The following is a 17,803-nucleotide window of genomic DNA, read 5'->3' as shown; positions in this document are numbered from 1 at the left end:
CACATATAAAAATAAAATAACATAAAGCATATCTTTGTGGAAATTATGTATGGCCACATTCCTGGCAGTGAGAGGTAAAGGTTAAGAGAAAAAAATATGAATGTATTATTTGTCATGTCTAAGCGAGTTACTCCCAAAAGTGATTGCCTCGTTTTCTCCTTTATCCAGTTCTAAAAGCACTGAAGAATCACAGAAGTTAGGTAGCAGAAGACCTTATCACATCTACTCGATGGACTTAGTAGAATGATATTTATGTCCTGAGTCTGCTTGATGTACAGGGAATGCATTAGAAAATGACATAACTAAACAGAACCAAACCTTCCTATAATCTAAGAACATGCTTCTCTTTACTGAAGTAAACATGAATAATTTATATTTTTGTGGGGAGGAAGAAAAATTATTTCAGAATTGTTCTGCTTTTTAAAAAGTAGTGACGAGCTACTTCGGACTATTCTGACAAACAGGTGCAGGTTAAGGATTCGCTGGACCAATTGGTAGGAGGGGTCCCGGTGACCCTGAGTGCACACACGGTCGATGTAAACCAAGAGATGTCTGACTTGGAGTCAAAGAAAAGTGCAACACGTTCCAGTGATGGAGTAGCTTCATTTGTGATTAATCTTCCATCTGGAGCAACGGTGCTGGAGTTTAACGTGAGCTGAATTCTCCTGTTGAATTTTCTAGGACAGTGTGTGCTTTTGACTGTGTGTTTTGGCTAGTGTGCAGAACAGATGCGGCAGATTTTAAACACGAGTCCAGAGAACAGATCCACAACTTCACATCCAAAGGGGAAAAAAAACCCATAAGAACCAGAGGCAATATGCTAATCCATTGAATGGTCCTTGAGGAAGATAAATCTATCATTTTTTATTTGGGAATTAATTATTTTATATTAGTAAGACTATAGTAGAATCTAGAAGCTTCAGAAGAGCTTCTTTCGGCAGTGGAAGTCAGTGGCAGAAATATTCTCTCCTTCACTCCCACCTTTTATCTTTTTTCAGGGACACAAAAAGGTCAAACATGGAAGCCTCCCTTTTTCCTAGCTGCATAAACCACTTCAGCCTTCGAGCTCAGTTAATAGGCTTCTCTCCCAGCAAATAATGCTTAAGTTCCCAATCCCAAATAAAAAATGAATAAGTTGATAATGCACATCAATGACTGCAGCATGTACGCATTCACTGTCATCTACTGAGCACTCACGAAATGCTAAGAGCTTTGTGTAGAACACATTGAATACCCAGTTAGTCAGCTCCATGAATTAGAGAATATTCTCTTTGCCATTTTGCAGCTGAGGAAAGGGGGCTTCTAACCTCTCTTGTGATTAAATAACTTATCCAGAGTTAATAAACGGCAGCCCTGGGATGCAAACCAATACCCATCTCACTCCAGAGCATGAGCTAATAGCCCCTTTGCTGTCAAAAGTGGATATTGCGGCAATGATATCATCTCTGCCCCATTCTGTATTTATAAGTGCATCTCTTGTGCTACCAGTTCACACTGAAACTGGACCAGAGAGTCTGTGTGCTGTTCATTTACAACTCTTGTCCCTATCCTCAAGACCTCCCCACTGGTACCCTTCTCTTACCCTGCCAACCCATGGGAAGAATAGTCCCCAGATTGCCATGACATTTCAGGAAGAGGGCTAATATTTGTTCCAGGAGCATCTTTCCCTCTTTACTTCACCAGATTTTCCCACCATAGCTCATAATTCCATATTATTCCAATTATTGTCCATAGTCTTTGTTACTTGATACCACAGCTGTACAAACATTGGAGTAATGGAGTCTGTTTTTTCCTTTAGCACTTGGTCTTGTGAAATTTAGAAACTTATAAAGCAAAGAAAGAAATTTAAAACGTATTTTTTCACAGAAAATATTTCATCTCAGTCCACATGTGTCTTTTGAAATTTTTCTTTTCAGGTCAGGACTGATGACCCAGATCTTCCAGAAGAAAATCAGGCCAGCAAAGATTACCAAGCAATAGCATATTCATCTCTCAGCAAAAGTTACCTTTATATTGACTGGATTGAAAACTATAAACCTTTGCTTGTGGGAGAATATCTGAATATTATTGTTACCCCCAGAAGTCCATATATTGACAAAATAACTCACTATAATTACTTGGTAAGTACAGTAATGATAGATTTACATCTGTCTATTCCCCTACCTGGACATCTCTCTTTATTAACAGAGGAACTGAGAATGATCCCTTACATTTGTTTTTACAAAGCACTTTCAAGAACATAATCAAATTTGGTAATCAGTTTTTCAAAAACCTTTGAGATGGGCCATGATGTTCATGACCATTTCCTAGATGATGAAACTGAGGAACAGAGAGGTTAAGAGGCTTGCCGTGGTCACTTAGCTTGGAAGGGGAAGATTTCTATTTGAACCGGGAACCGCTGACTCCTTGTCTGATACGCCTTTCACCAAAGAGAGCCTGATTATTCCAGAGAAAGAGCCTGATTAAGTTCTCACATTACCTCTGCCCTTGTTCATGGCCAAAGATACATGCCTAGACCTATTTCAAATATGTGCATTTCATTGGCATAAAAGGGGGCCCCATATCCTACTCTTAAGAGTTGAGTCATACAATACCTACTCCAATTCTATAGTTTAGCAGCATTCCTATTATGTTACTTATATTAAACAAAGGTGGCCAATCAAGCCTGTGGGTAGAACCTTAGGACAGAAGGTGGGAAAAATCCTGACAATTTTCAAAGAAATGGGTTGTGTTATTCTGATGGCTAGGCCAAACGGGTGGTGATGGCTTTTTCAACATTTTTGAGAAAGAAATTAAAAAATAAATGAGGAACACAGATCATAGTGACTGATGAAGAGTTATGGGACCTGTGTTGGGACTGTGTACCAAAACCATGTATGTAGTCCTGCTCTCTAAGGACAATTTAAGGGATCTTTGAAGACATTTTGGCTTCATATGATTTGTAACCTTTTTTTTTTTTTAACCATGTGCCTCCAGTTTAGAACCTGGCTTTAAAACTTAATTCCCAAATAAGATGCACTCCACTTACTCATCTTTTTTTTTTTTAATCAATAAAATGGAAGAGATTTTAGTGACAGTGTGATGACTTAAGCAGATTTAGGGTGAAATCTTAGCTCTCTGATTTCCTAGTTATGTGATTTTGAGCTAAAATCAGTATGACATTTAGTTAATTCCTGAGCCCCAGTCCCTTTATCTATCTGCACAATGGTGGTAATATTCCTATCCTGGTTCTTGTGAGAAAGAAAGGAATTAAGTGAACGTAAAAGTTTCTGACATATAGTGGGCCCATGCTTGTTAACTTTCTTTAACTTTCATACAATTTCTACTCCAGCTCTAAGCTCCATCCTGAGGCAAAGAGTTTGTTGGGTTTTTTTTTTTTTGGATTTTATTTTATTTTTTTTATGTTATGTTAGTCACCATACAGTACATCATTAGTTTTTGATGTAGTGATCCACAATTCATTGTTTTTGTATAACACCCAGTGCTCCATGCAGTACATGCCCTCCTTAACACCCATCACCGGGCTCACCCATCCCCCCACTGCCCTCCCCTCTGAAACCCTCAGTTTGTTTCTCAGAGTCCATAGTCTCTCCTGGTTCATCTCCCCCTCTGATTTCCCCCCCTTCATTTTTCCCTTCCTTCTCCTAATGTCCTCCATGTTATTCCTTATGTTCCACAAATAAGTGAAACCATATGATAATTGACTTTCTCTGCTTGACTTATTTCACTTAGCATAATCTCCTCCAGTCCCATCCATGTTGATGCAAAAGTTGGGTATTCATCCTTTCTGGTGGCTGAGTAATAGTCCATTGTATATAGGGACCACATCTTCTTTATCCAGTCATCTGTTGAAGGGCATCTCGGCTCTTTCCAGTTTGGCTATTGTGGACATTGCTGCTATGAACATTGGGGTGTATATGGCCCTTCTTTTCACTACAGAGGATTTTGTTTTTAATGGCTACTACTGCTGTTTATTTTTAGATTTTATCCAAGGGCAAAATTGTTCACTTTGGCACAAGGGAGAAACTTCCAGATTCATCCTACCAAAGCATAAACATTCCAGTGACACAAAACATGGTTCCTTCAGCCCGTCTCCTGGTCTATTACATCGTCACAGGAGAGCAGACAGCAGAGTTAGTGTCTGACTCAGTCTGGTTGAGTATCGAAGAAAAGTGTGGCAACCAACTCCAGGTGAGCCACAAATTATGAGTCACAATCGAATTTTCTTCCGAGTAAAGGAGACTGTAAATTTAACTACTTGTGAAGGTTTGTCTCACACAAATGACCTATTCTTTTCTTTTTCAAATATCTTTTAGGTCCATCTGTCTTCAAGAGAAGTTGCATATTCTCCAGGCCAACATGTAGCTCTTGATATGGAAACTGAGTCAAAATCCTGGGTGGCTCTGTCAGCAGTGGACAGTGCTATATATGGAGTCCAAAGGAGAGCCAAGAAGCCCTTGGAAAGAGTTAAGTAGTGCATGGCCTTGGTTGCTGGTGCATGGGGTGACTCTGTGCAATGCTTCACAAAGTATGGCCTTAGGATAGGTTGTGGGGAAGAATTAGGGGAAGACCAGGCCTGCTTTTCTGTAATATACTCAAAACAATGGTTCTTAGGAAGGCAAGGCAACGCCATGTTAGTCCCTAAAGCATAGATTTATCCTTTTTTGTTTTTCCAAGTGTAGAGTTAAGCACTTTAAAAACATCTGACCATGATGGCAATTATATTCATGGGGCAAAATTGCCATCAATTGGGAGGGTTTTGATATTGAAGAGTTGGGGGCTTTATAGTGGCAGCACAATAGAAGCCTGGAAGGCAGCCTCTGGAAGGTTTTTGGTTTTGTTTTCTTTTTTTTCACTCTCTTTAAAATCTGTGGCATAAAAGAATGTGAAAATTATTCAATTCACCTAAATTCCCATTTATCACCCCTAGGCCCTGCTACTGTTATCTATGTTTGAATTTCTTTGAACAAGAAAGAAAAAAAAACTATACAGTTAAAAACGTTCAGAAAAGAAAAAAAAAAAAAACCAACATTTGGGATCAAAATTAAAACTGGAATAAGCTTCCCCAAACAAGTTCTCACCCACTCAGAACCTAGAGTCTTCTTCCCCAAAACACAAGAGGTTGTGTTCCTTTTTTTTTTCTTTAGCAACTTAAAAATTAATTTGTCTGGTAATTCACTAATTCGTGTGTTTGTTTATTTATTATTTATATGTTATATTGAACACAGCATGCGTTTTATGTACAAAACAGCATGGGTTGGTTCCTGAGAATCTTCTCACCAAACTTAAAACTTAGTTCTTGTTTTAATTTTCAATAGGTATGTGTTTGTAAATATAAAAGGTCAAACTAAAAAAATGAAGTTGGGAAACTTGGTCTTTGACTGTTTGACAAATGCGTGATCTCATTTGTTATAACCATGTGACAACTTGTACCTTTAGTTCTTCAGGGGAATGATTTATACATCTAAATAGACTCAACATGTTGCCTTCAGTTAACTCCTAAGAATTATTTAATTAGCTAATTACCTTTGGACAGGTGTTTCAAGCCTTAGAGACGAGCGACCTGGGCTGTGGGGCAGGTGGTGGCCACAACAACGCAGATGTATTCTATTTGGCTGGACTCACCTTCCTCACCAATGCAAATGCAGATGACACCCAAGAAAATGGTAAAATGTTAAGCATTTTTTGTTTATTCTTCAAATTGATTACTGAAATTTACATTGATCATTTTCCTCCTGGACATCCTTTTCATAATTCTCTTCCACAGTATTCTCTACACTGATCTTAGAGAGACATGACTACATAACTCCCCAGTACAAAATGTTTTACTGGCCATCAAGATAAAGTACAGTTTTTAGTGTAGTCCTCAGAGTCTTCCATGATCTTCTCCCCATCTCTCTCCAACTATCTTTTGTCTTGCTCTACCTTACCTTATGTTTAAGCTGTACAGAACCAAGGGTAGTGGCAGTATGTGTGGTGGCCATTTGGGTGGCACTGTACTATTGAACACCTTTAGGCTTTTCCCCATCAGGACTGCTTTCCCTTATATTAGCCTGAAGAAGCTGGTGAAAGAATCACCTCCTCTATCAGGCCTCTTCCCCATATAGAACTGATCATTCCCTCCTTTCATAAGGAGAATACTGTAGGAACTAGCTCTGTTTATAAGCAACACAGCAGCAGTGCATCACGGCACATTCTTGCATTTAGTTATGTATTTTGTCTCAGCCACTGCACTGTGAGCTCTTTAAGGACAAGGGCCACATCTTAATTATATTCTTTCTGTGGCTTTAAAATTGTTCATAATTATATTTGACCTATTACTCATAATAATATAGCACAAAGAACAAATAATAAAAGTAGCATACCCAACAAAAACTTTGCTTACTTTATTTTTTATTTTATTGTGTTAATCACCATATATTACATCATTAGTTTTTGATGTAGTGTTCCATGATTCATTGTTTGCATATAACACCCAGTGCTCCATGCAGAACGTGCCCTCTTTAATACCCATCACCAGGCTAACCCATCCCTCTACCCCCGTCCCCTCTAGAACCCTCAGTTTGTTTCTCAGAGTCCATAATCTCTCATGGTTCGTCTTCCCCTCTGATTTCCCCCCGTTCATTTTTCCCTTCCTACTATCTTCTTTTTTTAACATATAATGTATGATTTATTTCAGAGGTACAGGTCTGTGATTCAACAGTCTTATACAATTCACAGTGCTCCCCATAGCACATACTCTCCCCAGTGTCCATCACCCAGCCACCCCATCCCCCCAACCCCCACCACTTCAGCAACCCTCAGTTTGTTTCCTGAGATTAAGAATTCCTCATATCAGTGAGGTCATATGATACATGTCTTTCTCTGATTGACTTATTTCACTCAGCATAATACCCTCCAGTTCCATCCACGTCGATGTAAATGGCAAGATTTCATTCTTTTTGATGGCTGCGTAATATTCTATTGTATATAAATACCACATCTTCTTTATACATTCATCTGTCGATGGACATCTTGGCTCTTTCCACAGTTTGGCTATTGTGGACATTGCTGCTATAAACATCAGGGTGCACGTACCCCTTAGGATCATTACATTTGTATCTTTGGGGTAAATACCCAGTAGTGCAATTACTGGGTCATATGGTAGCTCTATATTCAACTTTTTGAGGAACCTCCATACTGTTTTCCAGAGTGGCTGCACCAGCTTGCATTCTCACCAACAGTGTAGGAGGGTTCCCCTTTCTCCACATCCCTGCCAACATCTGTTGTTTCCTGATTTGTTAATTTTAGCCATTCTGACTGGTGTGGGGTGATATCTCATTGAGGTTTTGATTTGGATTTCCCTGATGCTGAGCGATGTTGAGCACTTTTTCATGTGTCTGTTGGCCATTTGGATGTTTTCTTTGGAAAAATGTCCGTTCATGTCTTCTGCCCATTTCTTGATTGGATCCTTTGTTCTTTGGGTGTTGAGTTTGATAAGTTCTTTATAGATTTTGGATACTAGCCCTTTATCTCATATGTCATTTGCAAATATTTTCTTCCATTCTGTTGGTTGTCTTTTGGTTTTGTTTACTGTTTCTGCATGTGGCTGTCCCATTTTCCCAACACCATTTGTTGAAGAAACTGTCTTTTTCCATTGGACATTCTTTCCTGCTTTGTTGAAGATTAGTTGACCATAGAGTTGAGGGTCCACTTCTGGGCCCTCTATTCTGCTCCATTGATCTATGTGTCTGTTGTTGTGCCAGTACCATACTGTCTTGATGATGACAGCTTTGTAATAGAGTTGGAAGTCCGGGATTGTGATGCCACCAGCTTTGCTTTTCTTTTTCAACATTCCTCTGGCTATTCGGCATCTCTTCTGGTTCCATACAAATTTTAGGATTATTTGTTCCATTTCTTTGAAAAAAGTGGATGGTATTTTGATAGGGATTGCATTGAATGTGTAGATTGCTCTAGGTAGCATTGACATCTTCACAGTATTTGTTCTTCCAATCCATAAGCATGGAACATTTTTCCATTTCTTTGTGTCTTCCTCAATTTCTTTCATGAGTTTTTTATAGTTTATAGCATGAGTTGCTATAAACCCAAAGGTTTCTTTTTCTCAGCTTCTTTATTTTCCATCATTTGGTCTTCTATATCACTAAATCTCTCTTCTGCCTCATTTATCCTAGCAGTTAGAGCCTCCATTTTTGATTGCACCTCATCAATAGCCTTTTTGATTTCGACTTGGTTAGATTTTAGTTCTTTTATTTAATTATTTATTTATTTATTTTATTTCTCCAGAAAGGATTTCTCTAATATCTTCCAAGCTTTTTTCAAGCCCAGCTAGTATCTTTAAAATTGTCATTCTGAACTCTAGTTCCGACTTACTAATGTCCATATTGATTAGGTCCCTGGCAGTCATTACTGCCTCTTGTTCTTTTTTTTTTGAGGTGATTTTTTTTCCGTCTTGTCATTTGTCCAGAGGACAATAGATGAATGAGAGAACAAAATGCTAACAAGGTAACAACGACCCCAGAAAAATATACACTAAACAAATCAGAAGAGACCTGAAACCGGGGGGAAAGAAAGAAAAAAGAAAAAAAAGAGAAAAAGAAAAAAGATTAAAAAAAAGAATATGATTAAATATGATCAGGCTGGTGCATAGATCAGTGCCACACACTAGATTTTGGGTGTATTTTGGTCTGTTGGAAGAAAGTGCCTCCCAAAGTTTTAATGAAAAAGGGTAAATACGATGAAGGGATGGAATATGACTATAAAGATGAAAAATATAAAAGAATTTAAAAAAGGAGTTAATAAGAAAAGAAGTTGGTTGAAAAAAGAAAGAAGAGGAATTAAAAAGGGGGGAGAGAATGTGATCAGGCAGGAGACTAGAACAAAGCCATGCACTAGAGATTTAGGGTATATTTTGGTCTGTTAGAAGAAACTGTATCCCAAAATTTTAAAGAGAGAACAACTTTATATATATATATATATATATATATATATATATATATATATATATATACCAAAAATAAGGTTAACTACTATGAAGGGATAGAATATGACTCTAAAAATGAAAAATAAAAAAGATTTTTTAAAAAGGGATTGATAAGATGTTGGTTGAAAAAGGGGAAAAGAACAATTCAAAAAAGAAAAAGAAAACAAAGAAAATTTTAAAAATTAACTTTGGAAAGACTAAAGAATCAGGGGGAAAAAAAGCCATGAATTCTATGTGCTGTATGCCCCTCGTGCTGGAGTTCTGCCATTCTCATTGATCGGTAAACTTGGTCTTGGCTGGCTATTCTTGCTGATCTTCTGGGGCAGGGGCCTGTTGCCATGGGTCTCAAATGTCTTTGCCAAAGGCGGAATTGCCCTGCCCTTGCTGGGGGTGGGCTAAGTAATCTGCTTGGGTTTGGTCTGGGAGCTTTTGTTCCCTGCAAGCTTTTGTATGGGTTTGCAGGAGGAGAGTAAAAATGGCGGCCTCCCAATCTCTGCCCCGGAGGAGCCAAGAACTTGGGGCCCCACTCCTCAGTACACCCCCAGAGAAAAGCAGTCAATCACTCCTGTCTCCCCAGTCTCCAGCCGCACTCTGTGCTCACCTGGCCTGTGACCGAGCATTTCTATCTCTGGCATCCGACCCCGTGTGGAGTCTCCAAACCCAGCAGATCCCTGCGGTGCACTCCCGCACCGCTCCTCCCAGAGGAGGAAGGGGAGTCTCCCCAGATCTGCTGCTTGTTGGGTCCCTGCTGGAAGAGCAGTGGCCCAACTGCGGTGGATCATGGTTTATGGCAACCCCAAGCTGAGAGCCCACTCCTTGGCTCTGTCTTTGCAGCCGGCTTCCCCGTTCCAGTACCTGGGAGGGAGCTCTGCCGCACTCAGGCACCCCCAGTCTTTCTGTGACCCCGAGGGTCCTCAGACCACACTGTCCCGCAAGGGTTCCACCCCCCGCTTAGCCACTGGAGCGACATCCCTCAGTGAAGCCGACTTCTAAAAGTTCCAATTTTGTGCTCCATGGCTCTATCACTTGCCAGAAGCGGCTGACAGAGGCCCCCTCCCCTGCCATCTATCCTCCCGAATAACGCTTCAGATTCCCTTCTCTGCACGTCCTACCTTCCAGAAAGTGGTCGCTTTTCTGTTCAGAGAGTTGCTGCTATTCTTTTCTTCCATCTCCTGTTGAGTTCATAGGTGTTCAGAATGGTTTGATCCCTATCCAGCTGAATTCCTGGGACCAGACGAAATTTAGGTCTCCTACTCCTCCATCATCTTGCTCCTCCCCCAAACTTTGCTTACTTTAAATGCTTAGATATTTCTCTGTAATCAGTGGATCAAAAACATTGTAGGATTTAGAATCGAACTCAAATCAAACAAGTCAAACTGTATAGATGACACTAGATCGTGAGCTCCTCTAAGCTAAAACAAGTCGTATTAAGATGTGTGGTGCACCATGCCTAATTGAAAACAGGATCTCAGGATTTTTTGAACAAAATGAATGACTTGTGAATGTTTTAAATACTTGAATAATTTCATGGAATTGTCCTTCTTGATATTTTATCTCCTTTTTCCCTTCTTTGTTTTGTTTTTTAACAGATAAGCCTTGTAAAGAAATTCTCAGGCCAAAACGAATGCTGCAAAAGAAAATTGAAGAGGAAGGTACTCTAAAATTTCATGTGGTTGTGAAAAGGTTATGATCTTATTATTCAAAAGCTGGAGAGAACTAATCATTGTCTAATTTTCCCTAATCCAAATAGAATGGATGAAAAGAAAAATATGTACAGATGTCTAGCTCACCTCTTTCAGAAAGATTAATCCAAATAAATCCAATACTTCATTTGCTATAACCTCAATCTGAAGAAAATAAGTATTATTTCTATCTCTAAAATCTAAAAGATTAACTTTTATTTGTTACAAATACTTCCTCTCTATAGACTTCATTTGGCAACTAAAATTATATTCTTCCATTTTATTCTTACAAAATCCGTGATTTGATTAACTTTGAAATGTACCTGGAAACCTATTTCTTCTATTTTATATATTTAACAGCAAATAGTATTTTGGATTATTCTTTGGGAAGTCAGTCTAATAGAAATTATTTTTAAACAATTATTTAAATAGAAATATGATCATTGACAATGTTAAAATAGGAAGAACGTTGAAATGGAAGTCAGTCACCTGAGTTCAACTAATAATCATGCTTCAAGTAGTAATAATTCCTTCCCCATCCATATATGAGTTATTTTAACTTTAACCTTTGTTCTAAGTTCTAATGAGATGAAAAAGGAAGACACTGAGTAATTTGAGCCCTTCTCATGAAGGATGATGCCACTAGTGATGGTCTACAAACCATGTCACATAAGAAAAGTTTTTAAAAACAGGATCTGTAGCTTCAAGAAGGAAACACTTGTATAGTGGTGGTACCTATCTTCAAATATTTGAAGGCTTCTCAGTTAACTTATTTCACTCAAAGGGTGCTGAACCCAAGGTGCCCGTTTCAAAAGTTAGTATTTAGCTTAGTCGCAAGAAGCTCTTTAACCATTTTAGTGTGAATGAGAATGATCTACCTGGTGGGGCCACATTCTCCCCATTCCTAGAACAGCCAGCCTAGAGTGGCTGGTCATTCACCTGGCAGTGGCTGTTGTGGGGCAGGGAGTCATGTGGCAGTAGAAACCAGGTACCCCTCGAGGTCCCTCCTGAGCCAGAGGGGGTGTCATGACTCTGTGCATAATCAGGGACACTTGCATCATTACCATTTCAGTGGCTAAATACAAATATGCCATACTGAAGAAATGTTGTTATGATGGAGCCTTTCTTAACTATGATGAGACCTGTGAGCAGCGTGCTGCCCGGATTAAGATAGGACCCAGATGCGTCAAGATTTTCAAGGACTGCTGTAACATCGCCAGCCAGCTCCGTTCTGAAATGTCTCATAAAAACATCCAGTTGGGAAGGCTGCGTAAGTTTGACATTTTCTATCAGAATTCTGCCCCGTTTGGGGAATCTTGTGTAATTCTGCGCTGCTAAAAAAGGGCAGTTTTCATGGTTTATTTACAGCTGAAATTAGAAAAGATGACTTGTAAATGCCCATCAGAAGGAAATCAGTTATCATTGTTGGCAATCAAAAGAGGTACATATAGTATAGAGCAGAGCACACAAGCCCGTAGTCAAGACCCCAGGGTAAGTTTAAAGCCAGCTCATTCTATAAACTTGAATGACTATATATCCTCTCTGAGCCTCAGTCTCCTCATTTTTCAAGCAAGAAGCTTGGGCTACGTGATCTCCAGTATGCCTTTGAATTCTAGAATTCTATGGTTCTGTGATATTACAATCATTAAAAATTTTGTTTATGCCTATACTGATCAAATATAGCCAAAGATTTCTTTTTTTAATTATTTTTTTTCAAGATTTTATTTATTTATTTGAGAGAGCGAGAATGAGAGAGAGAGAGCACATGAGAGGGGGGAGGGTCAGAGGGAGAAGCAGACTCACCGCTGAGCAGGGAGCCCGATGCGGGACTCGAGCCCGGGACTCCAGGACCATGACCTGAGCCAAAGGCAGTCGCTTAACCAACTGAGCCACCCAGGCGTCCACAAAGATTTCTAAACTTAGCACAAGGTTAAGTGTACTTACACAGAAGATGAAATCTTATTTCCATTGCAACCATAAAATATGTTTTCAGAATTTATAGACCTCTCAATAGGTTTTCAGAAGTTTTAGGACTTTCATTCATTTATGTACAGTCAAAACAAACTGAACAAAAGCAGAATGACGGCTCCTGTTTCAGAATCTGATCATTTAACAGCATGTCTTTAAATATTGTCCATCTAAGTGGATATATTTCTGTAAACATAAATTTTTGTGGCCATTTATCCAAACTGTGTTATTATATATATTTAGGTTGTTTTCAGTTTTTTGCTTATTACAAGAAGCACTTTCACAAACATTCTAGTACATATATTTTTCATTGTCCTATTTTTCATCTGATTTGGCTTCCGCTGCACGGAACTGAGTCTGCTATTCCCTCCCTCCTCTCTGGTACTCTGCTCTGCCCCTCGTTCTAGAAAGCCTGGCCTCCCAAAACTCCCATAGGTGTTGCAATTCTGCAGAGGTCTGCATGGGTTTCTCTCCCTGCTCTGCAGCCTGCAAACTGCCTCCAGACAGTAAACCTGGACAATTCCAGGGTTCACCTAACCTGTCTCCGTTCTCTCAGGAATCATAGCCCTGGGTCACTTATGCTGTAATGTCTGAAAACTGTTGTTTTATATAATGTGACTGTTTTTTAAGGTTTTTCTTTTTTTAATTTGTGTGTGTGTGTGTGTGTGTGTGTGTGTGTGTGTGTGTGTTTAAGACAGAAGAGTAACCCCTATCAGTGCCTCTTGGACAGAAGCAGAAATTCTGAAATTCTGTCCATTTTTATTAAGGGAATTATAAATAAATTTCCTTTAGGTAAACCTCCCTTATTTTATAACATAAATGCAATTACTGTAATCATAAGAATGCAAATAACTTTATAGATTGATCAGAATCTTTTATAATCTCAGGAACACTAAGCATTTAGCAATTTAAGAAACAAGTCATTAAAGATATTTTTATGCTTTATTTGCTTTGTCAGTACCAAGGCCTTGAAAGTTCTATTTTGAAATCACTAAACAAAATGTTCCATTGACCTTTTAGAAACTACTCAAGTTATAGATTAATGTCCATGCTTTAAAATTTGGCTCTAAGTAAAATTTGTGTTGTTTTTTCATAATCACACATACTCCACCCCCCTCCCCCCAGATATAAAGACCCTGTTACCAGTAACCAAGCCAGAAATAAGGAGCTATTTTCCAGAAAGTTGGTTATGGGAAGTTCATCATGTCTCCAGAAGGTATTATACTTACTCAACATTCCTCTGAAAAATGTGGGAAAATGCAAATATTATAGCCAAAAGTCTGGAAACTACCCATTTCCCAATAGTTTATTTAAGAGTTAAGACAGTATTAGCATTTGATCAAATTTTGTTTTATTTGCTTCACTTTTTTTTTTTTTTTAATGTGTGCTTGCTCTAGTAACTAGTTCTAGGGCAAGATTAACTAACTCTTGGTGAGGAAAGGTGCTATTGCATTTAATTTCATTCTACCTCAATAAGTCTATACTGAACACAAATGTGTGCTATATGCTATAGTAAGCAGCCATTTTCATCCTGAAATAGCTATACTGTAAAATAAATATTGATTAATAAGAAGAAAGGTTCTTTTCTTGTTATTCAACACATTTTTATGGAATGACTGCTCTGTCCCAGGCACTGAAAACAGTGATAACAGTGCTGAGTCCCTGAGCATCACCCTTCCCTGGGGACTCAAAACATTGACTTCAAGGCGCAGTGTAAGCCCTGAGGCCCAAGCCCGCCGTCAGTCTTAAAATGGGTCTCCTCGTCTCTACTCTTGTCGCCTCTAGTCCTTCCTCCACAGTGTTGTCCATTTCAGCTGGCATTGCCCCTTGGCTAGCACTTCCTCCGGTAAGCCCTCCCACCGCTCTCCCCAACCCCACCAGCAACTGGATTCATTACCCCTCCCAACTAGCCCTGTTGCGTGTAACACACACCTTTATAATGGCCTGTTTACCTGCCTGTCTTCCACATTAAAATGATACTTCCAGGACAAAGACTAAATTCAGATTACTGTTTTATATTCAGGACCTGGCATAGAGTCCAGCTGTAGAGGCACCCAAATAAATGTGTTGAATCAATGCACACTGCCTCTGAACTTTTTTTTAATTATTTTTTTTTAAGATTTTATTTATTTATTTGACAGAGAGAGACAGCGAGAGCAGGAACACAAGCAGGGGGAGTGGGAGAGGGAGAAGCAGGCTTCCCGCTGAGCAGGGAGCCCGATGTGGGACTCGATCCCAGGACCCTGGGATCATGACCTGAGCCGAAGGCAGACGCTTAACGACTGAGCCTCCCAGGCGCCCGCCTCTGAACTTTTTTAAATGCTTTATTGGTACAGCTATTATAGTGAATTGCAGTTTATTTATTAACTTCTTCTAGTAGACTATAAACTACTTGAGAACAGCACTGTATCTTTAAGTGCTGTGTCCTCAGTGTCAGTGCTATGCCTGACACAAAGTTGGTGGACAACAGCTATTTGTTGAATGAAATAAATAGATAGATAAGCTTAATCTTAATCAGAAATTTTTAGTTATGTTGACTTTGTTATGAGCAATGTTAAGATGCATGACTTTGCTGCCCTATTTTAGAACATACCGCACAATAAGTACCTTTTTGTATGCTTTGAATTTGTGGTGTTTCAAAGGCATCTTTCTGAGTTTGAATTCTCTTCATACGAGTGAAATATTTAAAAACATGCAACACGTAGGAGAGTTAATGAATATATTTTTCTTGCTTGATTTTTCCTTAATATCTGATGTACTTTTGTTTTGTTGTGATTTTTTTTCTTCTAAAGTAGTATGAAGCAAAAATTCTGTTAGTGAATGCTGGCAAGTTGGGCTAATCACTGTATTTGAATATTAACATTTTAACTTTCAGAAGCCAATTGGAATTTGTGCTACCTGATTCTCTAACTACCTGGGAAATTCAAGGTGTTGGCATTTCAGATAGTGGTAAGCAAACTTAAGCTGTATACTCATTTAAGGAGTGATTTGATTAGCAAAATGTAGTTTTTTTTGTTATAATCTATATAGTTCACCCAGGACTTAAGTGGTGTCATTTGTTAAATATCCTTTTTAATGTATTACAAAAAGACTTGGATATGCCCATATCATTGACCATATTAATTTGTTCTTCTGCTCTTCCATTAGCCATCATTTTATCAATGCTGATGTCAAGTCCCCATTTTCCTTTATTTTTCTCAGCGACTGGGAGCTTGAGTAGAGTTAGAAACAAATGTATGACTTCTCTCCTGGGCGAATGCCCTTCTGTGGCGATTTAGTACAAATACTTTATTAATGACATCAGAATTGGTTTTGTTTGTTTGTTAATTTTTATTTAAAATCTTGGTTTCCACAGTCAAAATTTTATACCCATTAAATAGAGTCAATAATGAATATCTAAAAAGAGATTTGGTACTTCTACATTCTCATGCCTTAGGTAGAATTAAATCTCTGTTAGACAAATGAAGCTTTCTATTAATACCAATAATTATGGAAATACAGATCAATGAGTAGAAAATTCAAGGACATGACAGTGCAGAGAAGAACATAATGTAATATGCCTTTTTCCTTCAAGCAAAGCAAATCTGAGACACAGTAGTACTAATAAGGCATTATAGAATTCCCTAATATGCCTCTATTTGCTTTCACTTTGGACTGAAGGTATATGTGTTGCTGATACTCTCAAGGCACAGGTGTTCAAAGATGTCTTCCTGGAAATGAATATACCATATTCTGTTGTACGAGGGGAACAGATCCAATTGAAAGGAACTGTTTACAACTATAGGACGTTTGATATACGGGTAAGTAGGTATTTATTATATGTTCAAATAAATGGAAAAAAGGAAGAATTCTCTGATTTTATAAGAACTCTATTAATGGAATTATCACATACACAAAAAACAAAAATTCAACTCAATGAAGGGATGAAGAAAGGAGGAAGACTTACGACAAATTTTCTTATAATTCCAATTTAAAGAAGAATACAAGGGGCACCTGGGTGGCTCAGTTAGTTAAGCATCAAAACTCCAACCATGGCTGGACAATTTGTCTTCTTTTTGTCAGCACACGACTAAAGCGAATTATACAATAGGGTGACGGATTTCACCTGAAAACAATAGTCACAAAACTTTGTATGGGAACTCAATGTGGTCCAAAAATCTAACTATATTTTTTAAAAAGCTCTAATTTCATGCTTAGAGATGAGTATTTCAGTGGTTTCCAAAAATTTTGCTTACATACTCTAAATTTTGGGGGGGAAACTATGTACCCCATTGGCACATTTTTAATTAGCATCTAAAATTTTTCATCATAACTATAACTTTGGGAATATTTAAATTCTAATATTTTTTCAATGAAATGGTTATAACAAACTTTAAATGTATACAGCAGAATCTAAACACCATAACATTCCATTTAAAAATACCCAAATAAACTATTATTAACAACAGATTAGATATCAATTCCTTTTTCTCTGTGAACACATATTCCCATTTCACTCTCCTAATGTTATATATTTTGTGCTTGAATGTTTTCTATTGAACACCCTCATACTTTGATGCAACAAAAATATGTAGATATACTGAAATTGAAATGTTTTTGAATTCCATAAGACTCTCAGTGTCAAGTAATTGCTTGTGGATTTAGTTAAAATTTTGTAAGGATTTTGATACGTATTGTCCTCAAGTTATAAATTAATGTAGGGGAAACTGACCCGCCTACAATGCTGAATCTTTTACATCTCTTTGTCCTTTTCTTTATTCATTAGGTCAGTGGCCAGCTATTGCCCATGGGCCCAAACTGACCTGCTGCCTCTTGTGGCCTGTACTCTAAGAATGGTTTTTACATTTTTTTTTTAAAGATTGAAGGAAAGAAGAAATTTTCATGGTGCATGAAAATTATATGAAATTCAAATTTCAGTGTCTGTAAATAAAGTGTACTGCCACATTTACCTGTGTAGGTATCGTCCATGGCAAATTGAGTAGTTGTGACACAAACCACTAAAGGGATGCTTTCATTGCTCAGAGTGCTGCCAGTTGCAATGACACAGTTGTAACTCAACAGGCTCTTAAGTGACATGCATCTCACTGCACTGCCATATTTTGTTTAACTTTTAAATTATCAGTGCATTTTCATCATATCAAAATAAGAAACAAGAACATCTGTGATATCTCAG

At 38.2% G+C, this 17,803-nt stretch overlaps 1 protein-coding gene across 1 annotated transcript in view; it reads left to right on the top strand.

Annotated features, from left to right (window-relative positions):
• The window catches only part of C5 (complement C5), a 93,944-nt gene that overhangs the window by 25,341 nt on the left and 50,800 nt on the right, over positions 1 to 17,803 (top strand). Inside the window, exons 11-20 of the mRNA XM_028107832.2 lie at positions 465 to 650; positions 1,917 to 2,120; positions 3,982 to 4,191; positions 4,317 to 4,466; positions 5,537 to 5,666; positions 10,570 to 10,632; positions 11,735 to 11,932; positions 13,756 to 13,846; positions 15,506 to 15,579; positions 16,291 to 16,430. Coding sequence (XP_027963633.1) covers positions 465 to 650; positions 1,917 to 2,120; positions 3,982 to 4,191; positions 4,317 to 4,466; positions 5,537 to 5,666; positions 10,570 to 10,632; positions 11,735 to 11,932; positions 13,756 to 13,846; positions 15,506 to 15,579; positions 16,291 to 16,430 — 1,446 coding nt within the window. The remainder of the gene's footprint in view (positions 1 to 464; positions 651 to 1,916; positions 2,121 to 3,981; positions 4,192 to 4,316; positions 4,467 to 5,536; positions 5,667 to 10,569; positions 10,633 to 11,734; positions 11,933 to 13,755; positions 13,847 to 15,505; positions 15,580 to 16,290; positions 16,431 to 17,803) is intronic.

This window comes from Eumetopias jubatus, unplaced genomic scaffold (genome assembly GCF_037043125.1).
Source record: "Eumetopias jubatus isolate StellerSeaLion01/CBP00866 unplaced genomic scaffold, mEumJub1_p1.0 scaffold_15, whole genome shotgun sequence".
NCBI lineage: Eukaryota > Metazoa > Chordata > Mammalia > Carnivora > Otariidae > Eumetopias > Eumetopias jubatus.
The sequence above is the reverse complement of the archived record's forward strand: the minus strand, read 5'-3'. Positions and strand labels throughout refer to the sequence as shown.